The sequence below is a fragment of the Thermobia domestica genome, chromosome 3 (assembly GCF_964235325.1).
Source record: "Thermobia domestica chromosome 3, izTheDome1.hap1.1, whole genome shotgun sequence".
Taxonomy (NCBI): domain Eukaryota; kingdom Metazoa; phylum Arthropoda; class Insecta; order Zygentoma; family Lepismatidae; genus Thermobia; species Thermobia domestica.
This window is the reverse complement of record NC_137456.1, coordinates 243,994,941-244,010,522: the sequence shown is the minus strand read 5'-3', so window position 1 is coordinate 244,010,522 and position 15,582 is coordinate 243,994,941. Positions and strand designations below refer to the sequence as shown.

Sequence of the window (15,582 nt, the reverse complement as noted above, 5' to 3'; positions counted from 1 at the left end):
CGAAACTTGCATACTAATGCCCAACGAATAGGTTTTGGCGGTGGTTTGTAACAAGAGCTAAAACTGGATCTTCTTAATGGTAAGTTGATACGGTTAATCAGCAGTTGCACAGCTCGTGGTTCGAACAGGACGATTCGAGACAAAGATGCACACCTAGTGGAATATTGATGGATCGATATACTCAGAAATCGTATTAGATGTCTTGGTTGTTAACGGAAACCTTTGTGGAGCAAATCGTATCTATGGTGTTAAATGTCAAAAATACCCGGCATTGATGAACAGAAAGTGGGCATAGATCCTAGTCAATAACATTCCTTTCTGTCGGTCCAGAGTTATTGCTGAATTTCCATTTATAACAAAGGACCATCCCACAAAACAAGTTAGGGTTATACTTAGTACAATAAGGCTCTCTTTGATATTTGCTTTATGATTTCGATCTCTGCCACGAAGACCAAGTTTGTAACTCATTTCGGTACTGAAAGAGGAACGATTAAATTATTTCAATCTACGAAAACAGGAAATAAAAGGACGGATCTCTCCAAATCGTTACAAACCACGTATTATTTAGTTTCAAGCTTTGAGAATGATGTATAGAATATAAAGAAAATGTACATAAAACTTCGGAATACAATTTCTTTATGAAACAGAAACTTCGTTGGCAAAAATTTAACACTGAATTGATATACTAGCATTAGCTGGACATAAAGACAAACTGAAAAACAGTCCTCCCGCTGGTCTATTGGTTAATGCGTGCCCTTTTGGTGTATGTAGTCACGGGTTCGGTTCTCAGTGGGATAGCATTAAAATCTGAATGCATTACAGTGGTTCGAAACTATAGGTCTATGTTCCACATAACCTGGGTGTTGAAAACGGACGGTAAACTTCAATAAACATACATACAAAATAAACAAATTCCATGTGTCAATATATGGAGTGAATTAGTTCAGCATGTTAATTAGTGAACACCAGCATTTTCCCATGAAGGGATGAATACGTAATTACCAATACACTTCCAAATACCTTACTATTACGCATGAATATTTTCACATTACGAGTATTTAAGTACGTCTTTCAGTTAATTACGACGTATGTTTCGGTGATATGGTGCTCAACAAAGCGACATTTCTTGAAAACGTTCTATTACAGGTTATAGAACTAATATATTATGATGTGAAATACGAGTATTAAGTATTTTGAAAAATGTGGATATGTTTTGTAAAATTCAATTAACATCCTTAAACACATTCAGCGCCGCGTAGGTCACAGTGAAGTTTCTGAAGTGCCCGCATAGATCCCATGGAATCTATATGTCTATCCTGTTTCGTCTACATCGTTGTTCCTTCCATAGGAGGCCATCGATCGAATCTTAATGAGTCTTTCCCACAAGAACAGACTGACTATCGGTTTTCTGTTCACGGTCTACAATATAGCAGTTTATAATTGTTCTTTATTCGTTTATATTTTTTGCTTATGAATATAAAATCATTAACGACCTGATGGGGGGAAAAATCACAAAATTCATTGTGGCACTTAACGTGTTAACATTATGGATTTCCTTCATGTGTTGCCTGTCAGGCCTCAAAACGTTATTCAGTACATTTAGTGGAATCTCGAGTGTTCCTGACATACTGCCCACCAAAATACAAAAGTAAGTTCAGATCTAGATTTTGGGAAGTCCAGGAATTAAAGTTTTTCTAAATATATATATATATATATATATATATATATATATATATATCAATCTGAGAACGACGGCACTTTACGCACTTACTTGCAGACTGAAATTTAATGCTTGATACAACTCAACCATCAACTATGCACGTTCCAAACCTTCACGATGCGTTCTCGTGACTAATTGTACCACCTGATTCATTTCGACATCCTTCTACGCAACAACTTCATATAATTCCACGTCCCTTATCGGATTTTGTATTTAATCGTGTTCCTCATACATCTACTTCTTATATTAAAAAAAAAAAAAGTCAGATTTTTCTTCCGTGATTTTTCTTTTCTTTCTTCCTACTATATATATAATTAGTAACAATATGCACAATATTGGGAACAAATTCGCAAGAAAGAACTTAACAGCGTAGTTTCAAGTTATCTTGATCAGTGTTTTAAATAAACAATTTACTCAAGAACGAAGCTGTAATTTTAGGAAGGAAATTTGAATACTATATACCTTTTTTTTAAAAAAAAAAAATCTCCAGTGTATAAGGAAATTAGTCTAGCCGAGTGAGTTTCTGAAAAGACACTTTATTTTCAAACTTCTTTTCTTTTCATCATTTCTTTATTCCTCTGAGTTTCAAATTTCTTTTCATTACTTTATTTCTCTTTCTTTCTGCAGATTTGATTTTTTCCTCAAAGATTTAAGAAGTGCAATAACACTTTTCATATATTAATGATTTTCTATTTTCTACCAAACAAACCAGAACTGCTTCATGATTTAATAAAAGGAACGTATATGTATCCATAAAATGCAAATACATATACACTGACTACAATAAAATGCCTTTTTAAGGGACTCTCATTACAATAAAATGCTTAAGTAGAATATCCTTTAACAGAAAGACACTTGAAAAAATAAAGTACAAGTGAAAGAAATCGAACAGTTTCCACCCAAACTAAGCAATCGAATTTACAATTTTCACTGTCCGAAATGTTCAATTACACGGTCGAAACTGCACATTAACAAAAACCGTCCGGTGCGGTTTCTGATATATATATTTCTTTTTCATCACTTGAAAATTTTCAAGGTTCGATAATGAAAGTTATGGCTTATTTCTATTTTCTCATCGTATACGAAATCCACGGTTTTCACGGTTGGGTGGGTCTTTAAAGAAATCACTTTCTAAAAATAATAAAAAAAAATATCATCGAAAAAAAATTAGCAATAAAGAACAGTGGTAAAAGTAACATCACACATTTTCATATTTTTTTTTTTTTTTTTTTTTTTAAACGCTAAAAAGTACATTCCAGCTCTTTTCCTGGATTTTCGGTTTAGTAGACATCCTTCAAAAATGTTCACGAATTTTTTTTTAATTCTAGATTTTTCAAGTTTTCTACACTCAAAAGTACATTTTTTTTGTTTTGTTTTGTTTTTTTTAATCTTATTTTTATTTATTTTACGGATTTCTAGGTCAGTAGACACTCTCTTGATACATATTTTAGATTTTGTCACTCAGCGAGCATATGTAACCCGTTCGCGTTTTCGCTTTGTGATCGAGAGATCCCGATCTTGAATCACAGAAATTGATTAGGAGTTTTTCTTTGCCCTATTAGGAGGCGAATGCTGCGAGAGTAACTTTAAATACTAGCCCGGGTCGACTTTCTTTTCACTTTCATTCTTTTACTGTTAATTTTTTCTCTATAAAATGACTTTAGTAGTTTGTGTAGAAAGATGTTAGTAAATGAATGAATAAAAATATGCTTAAACAGGAAACCAGAAAAATAGACACTAACACACATCACTAATGAGACAAACTAGGGAAATAATGAAAATCGAACAAACGGAAACCCTCTAGAGAAAATGGATTTTCTAGAATTATTTCACTACTGGAACATACCGAAACCTAGACCTGAACATGAAGACCGTTCTAGTATGGAGCTCCAGAATATTAAATATTCCACTCAATGAAATTGAAAAGCAAACAATTCGTCCAGTAATAATGTATCTGGTATATCATCCAGATAACCAAGCGCTCAGCCTTACCAAGAACAAAATGATACATGAATGTTGGTTCAGTGGTACATTATTCAACCGTGGTGTCAGTAGTACCTGGTTCGATCCCAGGCCATGTAAGTTTGTGATATATAAACTTGTGTTCGTGAGTTTTATCGGTTTTGCCGTTTCCTCCCACATTCTCATTCCACTAATTATTTCGTATCATTCACTTTCACTAACTTATCCGTCTCCTTTAGCCTAAAGGATATATACGTGGGTTATTAATAAAAAAGTACAATACACTGAACACGCTATCAGAGATAGGAAGCCATACCACGTACGTGATAATTACAACAGTTCAACCGCTCTCTTATATAATATCAACAACGTTGTTTGCAAGTGTTCATCGAAATTCGAAACAACAACCTACTTCGGATCAAATTCCCACTATTCATGTTTCAAACTCTTGTGAAGATTGATCATCTAATTTGATTTCTGCAGTACTTTCTACCAAAATCCAGCTAACTTTTAATATATCAGTTAATACGAATAGAACTTACCGTTTAAAATGGGTTTCGACTAAAACTTCATTCGCTTGAAATTGTAGAAAATCAAGTTTGAAATCTTTCACCATATATAAATCACTTACTTAAAGCTTAATTGTTTAAAGATTCCTCCCACCTTATAAATCTTGGTACCAAAAAGCGCTTTGCTCATGTCATGATTATTTCGTCCTTAGGTAAGAATGCATGTAATCTAATGAAAATAAATGATCCACTTTTCTTTCAAGGCAGTGTCTGATCTATAGGTTACTAAATTCCAATATATAACAATCCTGTAGTTCATTGTTCGAAGTATTTTTATGTAGATGTGTATGATTTAAAAAAAATAACGCTTTTGGTTTTTCATAAATGATATTGGAATGAAATCTTTAAGTTTTAAGTCCCATGGTTATGCCAGCTAGGCTAGAGACAATGATGATGAGAAATGAAGAAAGTGGGAGGAAGCGGGAGAACCCTCAAGAAAGCCCACGCACACGGTGCTTGTCCACAACAAAGTTCACTTGGAGCGAGCTGGGATCGAACCAAGGACCCCATACACCAGAAGTGAACGTTCTACTACTGAGCCACCCGGCCCCATTCATAAATGATAGTTTTATTCTAGATCATGATTGTCCTACAATGTTTAGCTGTAAAAATGAAAACGTTAAACTAGTTTTCAAATGTAATGAATAAAATTAAACAATGTCTCAGATGAAAAATCAAAGACGTTATTTTTTTAAATTCATGACCTTGTTATATCTTTTTATTGTTATTATTTTAATATTTTCCACAGTATATTACACGCAAGCGAAGGCTTCTTTAGTTTTTTTAAAAAATCAACAGTTTATACATACACTTGCTGCTCGAAACTTCCTTATTTAACGTGCATTTTGATTTCTTTCATGCAATAATATTAGAACTATAGTTTCCATGAATAAAATCTACTGCTATCTTTTCTAACTAACTCAATTTTCAAATTTTAAAAACGCAGAAAAGTAATGTTTTCATAAACGGAATTACGTGACATTCTCTCCTTATACTTATTTTTTTAGTAAGAAATTAAGCTTTGAAAAGTCTATACTACAACCTCTCATAATAAATTCTTGTTTACGTTTGTTACAACGTAAACCTTATTTCTTGTACTTTTTGTGTATATTATGTACTTTTTTCTTAAAAGTTATTTAACACGTATTTTTATTGTGTTATACAGTAATGAACATCTCTTGTTTTATTTATGTAAATATATATTTAACCGGTTTAAAACAAAGTTTCCACTTAGAAAAAGAAATAAAGACAAAAACAAAACAATTAACAAAAGAAAGTGGTAACATATATCTACCTTGCTAACTTTTGAAGCCACCGAATTCTGAAGGATGTTCATTTGGCTCTGCAACTGAAAGGGGGTGACAAACATATGAGCAATTTCATAGAAACAAAGGTTTTGTGCATTAAAATGAACTATTTCTACTTCTTTCAAATATGTACTCGTGAATTATAAATCCCAATTCAATAGATTTACAAATTAAAATATTTCAATTAAATTAAGGCTGGGAGATTTTTTTCTGTAGCAGCAGAAGCATTCAATGTTTAATACAGCACGAGAAAGCAAGTGTAGGTAATTAACTGCCAATATATATATGTATATATATTTTAGAACTGGCTGAAAATAGAAAGCCAAAACTTAATATTTGCGCGAAACACACGACAGATTTTATGATTTCATATAAATTTGTTTAGTAGAGTTTTAAGGTTTTACGAAACGGAGCAAAACAAACCCTCAACAATCAAGACTCGCTTTTAAAGTCCTTCATAGACCTGTACTAGGGTAATACAACGATTACGTACCTAATCGTCTAAATTATATTTACCTTAATTTAATATATATTATCATAACGGTGTTAATGGAATTCAAGTATCTTTCAGAATCACATTTCTAATGAAGGTAGTTTTTATATTCAAATTAAACGGTATCAGCATTTAGTTCGACAGGCAAGTGATAGCCTTACAAAAGTATCCATAATCCATGCCTCCTATTTGGGACAGTCGCCGCAGCAATGAAGCTTATATTTCATAAGCAGATAATGTCTGCAACTTTATAGCTTGGCTGACATGACTTCACCTTTTCGCTCTGAACACTCGTGGAATCAACAATGAGTTTAACTGGTTGTATAGCACTTTGCATTTAAAATGTCCGTTACTGACCATGGTCCAATCAAATTCAAGACTCTGTTATGGTCATTTACCCTTCAAAAGCTATGCAACAGAGATTTCCATACGATTATAAATTCAAAATTGTTTACCACCTCAGTTTTAAAATATAAACTTTCATTTCTGTAGTTGTGGTGTGAAAAAGATGAGAAAATCAGCTTTGTCGAATGAAAAACCAATGAAAAAGTAGGAGAAAGGAAGAATATTATTCTAGTATATAATTAAAAAGGACAAAAATTGGTTGGAACATTAACTGTAATATAAATAAATAAATACATATATTCTAAGACACGGAATAAAGAGTACGATGGAAGTAAAAAGAACAAAACGAAAGAGGCTCCAATTAATGGACGTTATTAGAACATAATATGTTGGTCAAGACGAAGAGGTCAGCCGAGGACCTTACGACAAATGACCAGCCAATAATGGCAGAGTACCCATGACGATAAGGAAGAGAAAATTTATTGACAGATACATGAAGTCTGTAAAACCTTGGATAACTTCAAGCTCCAGGATATGTATCTTGATTCGTTAAGCGTGCTTCATGTAACAGACCAAACTAGCAAAAGTAAAAATTCCACAAATATTTTGCTAAAAATTTGCTGCTTAAGATGATCCATATAAAGTTTGAATTCTTGCAGTAAAATCCATATGAAACAAATAAACCAACCCGGAAAGTCAAACATGAGAGGCAAAAATATCTAACAAAATGGATAAGATACACTTCTCTTCGCAACTATCGATCTGTGTTGTCCAAGTAGTATCTAGGCAAGAGAACATCTTGAAATATCTACACAAGCATAATGAGAACATCTTAGAAGACGCGCATTATCTTCTTAATAACCAAATTTTATTTTTGCCCTTTAAATTAATTTTGAGAAAAACGACGGTTTTATGAAAAACTAGTAACATAATTTTCAAGGACAAGAACTTAAAATAGGCTTTAAAAACAATAGATTACAGCAACTTCACGAGATTAGCGCTTTTGGTACGAGCAGTCCCGCATTCAATTCCCAGTGGCGACACTCGGTCGGAAAGATGTCCGGAAAGGTTTTCAAGCTAGCTATCCTGAGTAAGATTTTCCTCATTTACACCAAGCAAATGCGAGATGGTACCTAACAAGAAGTTCCCAAGCTGCTTCCTTCTCCTTTTCTTTCTTACTTTCCCACGTAATGCGATCATCAAGGAACATCATTCCTCATACATAACTGGCTAAAATGGCCATAAATGTCGAGAGCCCAGAAATATAATACCTAATCCTAATGAGCGTTAACAAATTCGTGTAGTTGCCGAAAATAATTTAAGGAAATAATCACGTTTATTTCTTTAATTAGTTCCATTCAATAAACGGATTTCTCTGAAGCTACAACTTATGAACACATACATCTCTCTTTACAACAAGTTCTGAAATCCCACTAGCAAAAGGAATTATTAATTATTATCAAACTACCAACAGTCACATTAAAAAAAAAAAAAAAAAGAAAAAAATCATGTAGGTATCTTTACTGTTTTACAACACTTAATACATTACATGAAAAGCACATTATAATAATCTAATTGAATAATAAGAACACCAGACAAAACATTATGGGATATGGAAAAACTTCGAAAATGTAACAAATAAATGAATATTCTTGAAACAAATATTGAAACGATGAAATGATCAGGGTGAATATCTCAAATACTGAAACAATACATGTTGAATTTTCAAATTAAACTGTAACTCAGTGGCAAAAGGAAGCCGTTGTGTTTGGCTGAGAATATAATCATGGTCTGGGAACGCAGCGGCCTTTACTGAAGTGTCTGCTGAGTAAATATTTATTTACAGTGGAAGAAGCATTGATATAATCAATATCAGCAATGAACAGCAAGAGCAAGTCAATAGTTGAAATCAGACATTAGTAGTATTTAGCAGCCATTAATTTTTTTCCCGAACTCGTCAGCAACTTCAACAGTACATTAACGGACTTGGCCAAATGACATCAGAACGAATGCGTCAGTAGATATGTTTTGTGGCTGGATACTCCAAACATTAACGAACATGTAAAATAACATAGTAAAATCAGATGAATCCAGTTTAATTATATTCCAATTATGTCCGCTATAGATCAAGAAGAAAGCTGAGATGGTTTTGAGGCAAAATATGTGCAAAGGTTCTGCAGAAAGACAATGGAAATATCACTTTTTTCGTGAGTGTAGCTCTAGACCCTCAGATGAGGAACTCAATCGCATAAGAACAATGTGTGTTGACATTACTGGATGGCGAGTTTTTGTTAGTTGTCTAGTTTTTGAAAGACGTTGTGGATCAACAGTCTCAAGATTATAATTTTACTGTCTGTCGCGCTAAAATAGTTCAAAACTGAATATAATTGTTCTCGGGCAATCAGTAGGAACACTGGTTTGACGAACTGACGATTTACCTCTCACCTGTTCCACAAATTTGCCACATCTGGACCATCCACAGAAGGTTTGAAAAAAAAGAAAGAAAGAAACAAAGAAACGCAAAAATGTTTTGAATTTGATGAGATTGGAAGGATCAGTTAATCATAAAGTGATCTAACTCGACTAAGTGTATTTTTAAACTTACAATGTCAACAAAAGCAGGAAAAATATCACTTAATGATCTGTAACTTAATGCAAATGATGATCTAACTTCATACTCGACTTAAGTGACTATTCCATAATTTTCTGACCGGTGCTTATTTATAGATATGATTAGTACCAACATATTACTACATGTTATCGTAAAAATTCTCCAATAATTTAGTAGACTACAGAATGTTCTTGAATTGATTACCAGAACGCAGCAATTTGAACCCAAGCATTTACCTGTCTTATAAATGAAAACCAATGCTTTTGTTTTATTGGTGGAAACCACGACAAATCTACTAAATAAGTTATGAGGAAACAGTTCATTTACATTATTTCCCCAATGAGACAATGGTTAAAGACATCTTCTATTCATTACTGTTAATGTAACTGCATCTCTCTCTCTCCTTTGAATTATCTTAATGACTGCTTTCTGCTCTCTTTATTTTAAAATACATAAAACTCGAAAAGTGATGCTGCCAACATTATTTTTCAATGTCGATGCATTAATCTGAAAGCACTAGTTCTTTTTTTATTATTACCTCTCACAAAAAACAACTGTAGTATTAATTCCTACGGGGGTCATTCCAAAAGTAATGTTTCCCCATTAATAAATCCTGTAGTTTTTGTTTAATGCTATAAAATTGGATATAAATCTAACATGATGCACTGCTGATATCCACAACGTTTTGTTTTCAGATTGGTAAATAAGCAACATGGATGGAAGAAAACAAAGAGCTGTGACTGAGTTCTGAAGACAGGGGAAAGAAGGACTTGAGGCTCCAGAGATTCACGCAAGACGAAAGCTGTACGTAGGGATGCCACAATTGGCATCAATAATGTCCGAAGACAGGTGAAGAAGCTTTGGTATGGAGAAACCTCAACGGTGGACAAACAACTAGAGGAAGAGTACTAACAACAGCTGTGAACAAAAAGATGGGTAACGAATTCACTAATGGCATCGTCGTGTGATAATCCAAGGGGCAACAATCAACAGTATTTGATATACCAAGATATCCAGACATTGGAAACTCTTAAACAAGCCTCCAGACTAAAAGAATCGAATATTCCATTTGATAGTGTTGTGTTGCACAATGATAATACAAGTCCAAACACCTTAAGGAGACTTCATAAATGGAGTGGTCTGTGATGCCACAACCCTCTTCAACCAGAATTCGTTCCCTTTAGACTTCTATCTATTTAGCCTTTTATAAAAAAAACACTTCATTCGGTGATATAACAGGTGGAAGAATTTTTTTCGAAATAATGTCACACAGTAGATTCAAAAATTACACAAATGTACACAAAGCCAAAATATAAATACAATAATATAAAAATTTAAAAAAATAAATAGATCTAATTTACTCCCAATACTTCAAAGTTGTTAAAAGTTGTTCTGTAACAAATCTATTAACGACGAAGCATTACTTTTGGGATGATCAGTTTATAACTTGATTCGTACTAAATATCTTTCTCCTTAATATAGTTTATTTCGTAATTTCTAGTTTTAAAATACGGGCAAATTTCTGTAAAATACTGTTGTATGTATGTTTCACTCTTTTTTCCACGATAATTGGTATTTATACCCAACAAATTTTATAATAAGAGCATTACATATCAATTATGATTTGAAAGATGATCCCTACTCGATAATCTTCTGTTTTCTTGAAACTTACACAAAATGTACCCATGTTCTCCCTCTTTATAATATTATTAATGACTGAAAAACTGATCTGCTAACTCTGAGGTACATCGTGAATAAAATGAGTCCACTTTTCTCAATTCAATTTTGGAGACAACTTCCGAAGAAATAAACAAGCACATAAGCAGGAATCTACAAATGACCAGTGAAAAGCTACAAATTCTCAAAATCTTTGTAACGATGAAGCATGTTCGCTGCCATAAAATGGATCCATCAATCTTCATTTAAAAAATGATATAGTTATGTTCTACTTTCGCATCCTACATAAAAGCTGAACCAGAATACCCAAGTTTCAATGTTTTCGTTAAAATTGTTGAAGAGAAGTACAGGGTATTATGTCACACTTCATATTTTCTTCGTAAATGCTTCTGCTGCAAGGGAGTGATCTTCTTTATCCCACAATTATATATACGAAGCAGCAACGTTCCAGACGTTCATGCAGATCCAGGGAATTCGCAGTTGGTCGAGCAGAGATAATATTATAAAGTGGACTACATGACACAATTATCCTTCTGTCAAGAGTTTTAAAATCCTCTTCTAGTTGACTGATTTAATCAGGAGATATTGGGTGCATTCGACACTTAAACAATATACTATTACTAATTCAGAGTTTTCTTGCATGCATAACAAATAAATTTAAAAAATAAATATAATTTTTTAAAAATTAAGTTAAAAAAAGAGAAAGCTTTACAAAACGTAGACTAAGCTTGCGATTACCATTTACATGAAGAATTAACTGTTTTATGTTAAAAATAAAGACGCAAACTAAAAGCCAAAACTAACTTTCTTTCACAATAAATGTGGACAATTCATACCCAAACCTAAACACTTGAACACTTTCAACAATTAAGATAATTCCTTTAACTTGTAAGGGAATGCAAACTTTTCTTTTTTATTTTTTCGTCACTTATGTTTTAATCACTACAGCTGATTACACTTGTGACCTTGAACAATAGGTACAGAAACATTTCTCTGGTTCTTACACATTATTCTCATGCGAGCTTCGAAACCTCTTAGAGAAAGTTGACAACAGCCGCGAGAAGACTCATGCTGGCTGCTTACTTACTTTACTACAATATACCTAGGCACATGGCTGCTTTAAAACAATGCCCACTGCTATTTATGAAATATCAACACAAACTAACTTTACATATTAGAAAATGCAATACTTGACTCCAAGCAAACATCCCACCCTTGGTTCAACACCAGTTTTAGATCATTCATTTGCCAAGTTATATCCAATTCTTGGATTCCTAATCAATTTCTGCGAAATCTTATTTCTACGAACCCAAACTTAAATTTCCTTTGTTTCATTATTTATGAAGCGAAACTTGTTAAAATTGAAGGGTCTAGAATATCATATGCTAAGTTCAGTTTTTCACGTTTTGAGATACTAATATAGTAATATAAATCTGAGATCATGGTTTTAAACGATTCTTAATAACTTGAGAAAAATGTGCTAACAACTGGAAAAATAAAGATCAATAAACAAAATCGATACAGGGAAAGAACATGAGCGCTCATCTGAAACTGTTCTCTTGTAAAAGCTGATTAAAATTGCGACTTGGGGATTTCTTCCCTTGAACCCTTCAATTTCAAAAATAAATTTACGTGCAGCTAAGTACAAATGGTTAATTAAAGCAAGCAAGCAATTATGTCTCTCAACCAATTTATGCCAAACAGCCTTCCAAAAGACAAACACAACATGAAATGTGGAAACAACATGCAATAAATTAATGTTATATCTGTGGGCGCTGAACTCGAAATGTTTCGCCTTCCAATTTTAACATTCTATTACAAATTTTCATCGAAGTGATAATTGTGTGAGGAAAGATAAAACGATAGAACGCAAACAAAAGAAAACTTCTTACCAGAATATAGACATAAATACCTATTGAGATTACTTGTTCCTATAAGTATCAATTTAAGCTTATCAGATATATGAAGTAATACTTATAATGTTCATTATTTATTAATTTTTAGTGTGCATATCTTGGAAATGTTGCTCAATAGGGAGGTACTACCTAATACAGAGAGCGCCTCAATCTACACTATATTTAAATCAGATGTCACAGTTTTTAATAGAAAATGTTTCAAAACCTTTCGTTTCTGTGTCATTCTTAGTTTTACTTATTATTTTCACCTCACCTACTCAGCGCTGGGCCTTCCTCATACACCTGGAAAAACCTGTTCGGAAATTACATTAATAATATCTTAATGTGCTCCTTCACTTTATTATGGAAAATGAATTTACATTTTTAATTTTAGGCCCACCATTATGCTGTTTAGACTACAGGAGACGGATTATTAATAAAAATGAATGATCATGAATAAATAGTGGAATGATGACGGAGGAGGAAATGAAAATGAAATCTTTAAGTTTTACGTCCCGGTTAGGCTAAAGGAGATGATGATGATGAGGAATGAGTGAAATGGTGGAATGAAGAAAGTGGGAGGAAACGGGAGAACCCCGAGAAAACCCACGAGCACGGTGTTTGTCCACCACAAAGTCCACACGGCGCGAGCTGGGATCAAACCAGGGACTCCAAGCACCGGAGGTGAACGCTCTACCACTGAGCCACCGCGCCCCCCTGATGAGGGAGGAGGGAAACGGGAGGACCCCGAGAAGACCCACGGACAGGATGTTGTCCAGCACAAATTTGCATGGCCTGGGATCGACTCAGGAACCTCTCGAACCACAGATCAGCGTGCTACCACTGAACCACCATGCCCGCACTTTAGAGTGTACATTGAAGTTTGTCATGCCAACGTATTTTGATTTGTATTGGCAACGCACTTCATAATACTTCAGTGAACCAGTTATAAAATAGCTCTCTTATGCTGGCCGAACTTTTTTCTCCAATCTCCTTCGAGATCGGATACAAGTTCAAGATTCACTTAATTAATTACGTAATAAAAGGAACACCAATTATTCTTGACCTAAAGCATTTTTCCACTGCTTTTACAATTGCCTACTTTCATGAATTTGTTTACGTTGCTACGTCTATACCCATTGTTTTCCCCCTATGGTAATCAAGGCCTTAGGTTTCTCGTGTACTTCATTAATATTACTAGAACACAATATACGCCTCTACAAAAAGCAATAGGTTTAATTGCTTGAAAATAAATGGGCCCCGGTACAACGAACACTTGAAAATAAATGGACCCCGGTAAAACGAACATACTGAAGTTCAGAACAACCTAGTATAAAACCTATTAGGATCTTTTCTCGTACGAGGTTGTGCTTTTCTCTTGTAATATCCAAATATTTCATTAACATTTGTTTTTCCTTCAACGGTAGTGATATTTAGACAAACGAAACTGACCTTAGCCTCTAATAATGATACTCCCTATTCAAAACGAGAATACCGCCCATACAGAGTCCGATTTGATAAGAGCTCTTGAATTGCTTAGTTTGGTTTGAAAAAAAGTGTAAACAGCGGTCAGGAAAGATGAATGACCATTTCCCTTTACTAGTCCTTTGAAGGTCCACCTTTTCTTCTCCAGGCACTCAAATCAATAAGATTAGGAATTTATTTAATGTAAGAGAAGAAACACGGTATTCAGAATACGTTTGAATTTCAGAGTAAATGTAACGATACAGAAGTATGCACGTAAATGCCTGAAAACCATAATGGCGCAAGTAACATTTTGGTCGAAATTGAGGTAAGTTCATAAATGGCAAGTACTCACAAGAAAATTAATGTGGCAAGGATATCTTAAGCAGAATAATACTATATATCTTAAGGAGAATAATACTATTTGCCACAAAAATAGTTGTTAATAATCGCACTTTTCTAACGAAACTTATAGAATCAGCCAAACGTTAAACTAGTTTCTCTCGGAAACAAGATTTACGTAGTTACACCTTTATGCTTTCTTCCCATTTGATTCTTATATGTACAACGGAGCGATTTATAAACAATTAGTATTAACTATATTTGCTTCTTACCTGACAAATATTTTGCATTAAATGAACAGAGTATGATTTTAAGAAGTTTGGTAATAAATATCTTGGGTGATTCCTTACTAAAATAATAGAGATTTGTTCCAAAATAAGTAATATCTATACTAGGAAATCCAGTTCTGTTTACTACATGCGAGAATAAGAGATACTGACGTACCTAAAAACGTATTTTTAAAAAAATGAAAGTGGCAGATCTATCACTTCACACTGCAGAACTATGGAGGATTCAAAATTGAAACTGGAAGTAGATCTGTAACTTCACACGATGAAACTACGGGGGATTTAATACTAAAACTGGAAGTAGCATATCTATAACTTAAAATTTGGAACTATGGGGGATTCAAAATTGAAACTGGAAGTGGTAGATATTTAACTTCACACGATAGAACTACGGGGGATTCAACAGTACTAGATCTATTACTTCACGTGGTAAAACTATGGGATTCAATACTGAAACCGAAAGTATTAGATCTATCACTTCTCGCGGTAGAGCTATGGGAGATTCAATATTGAAATGGAAAGTAGTAAATCTATCACTTCACACTATGGAACTGAGGACGATTCAAATTTTAATCTGGAAGCAGTAGATCTATAACTTCACCCGATGAAACTATGGGAAATTCAATATTAAAACTGGAAATGGTAGATCTATCACTTCATACGGTGGAACTACGAGGGATTGAATACTGAAACTGGAAGATGTAAATCTATCACATCAATTCCAATTGAGCAACAAGATAGAAACTCTTGGGACACTGAATTCATATCAAAATGGTACATCGTTTCTTGTTTTCTCTTACAGTTTTGTTCTACGGTGATAAACATTGAAACTTGAACTGGTCCATTTTGGGATAAGGGAGATCGAACCTATTTTTCGGACGCTGAATATAAATATCAAAAGACCGTTTTT

General features: G+C 33.6%; 1 protein-coding gene across 1 annotated transcript in view; it reads right to left on the bottom strand.

Annotated features, from left to right (window-relative positions):
• LOC145682178 (uncharacterized) overlaps window positions 1-15,582 on the bottom strand; it is an 86,073-nt gene that overhangs the window by 10,637 nt on the left and 59,854 nt on the right. The window contains exon 11 of the mRNA XM_081753765.1: window positions 5,546-5,599. Within this exon, the coding sequence (XP_081609891.1) occupies window positions 5,546-5,599 (54 nt within the window). The remainder of the gene's footprint in view (window positions 1-5,545; window positions 5,600-15,582) is intronic.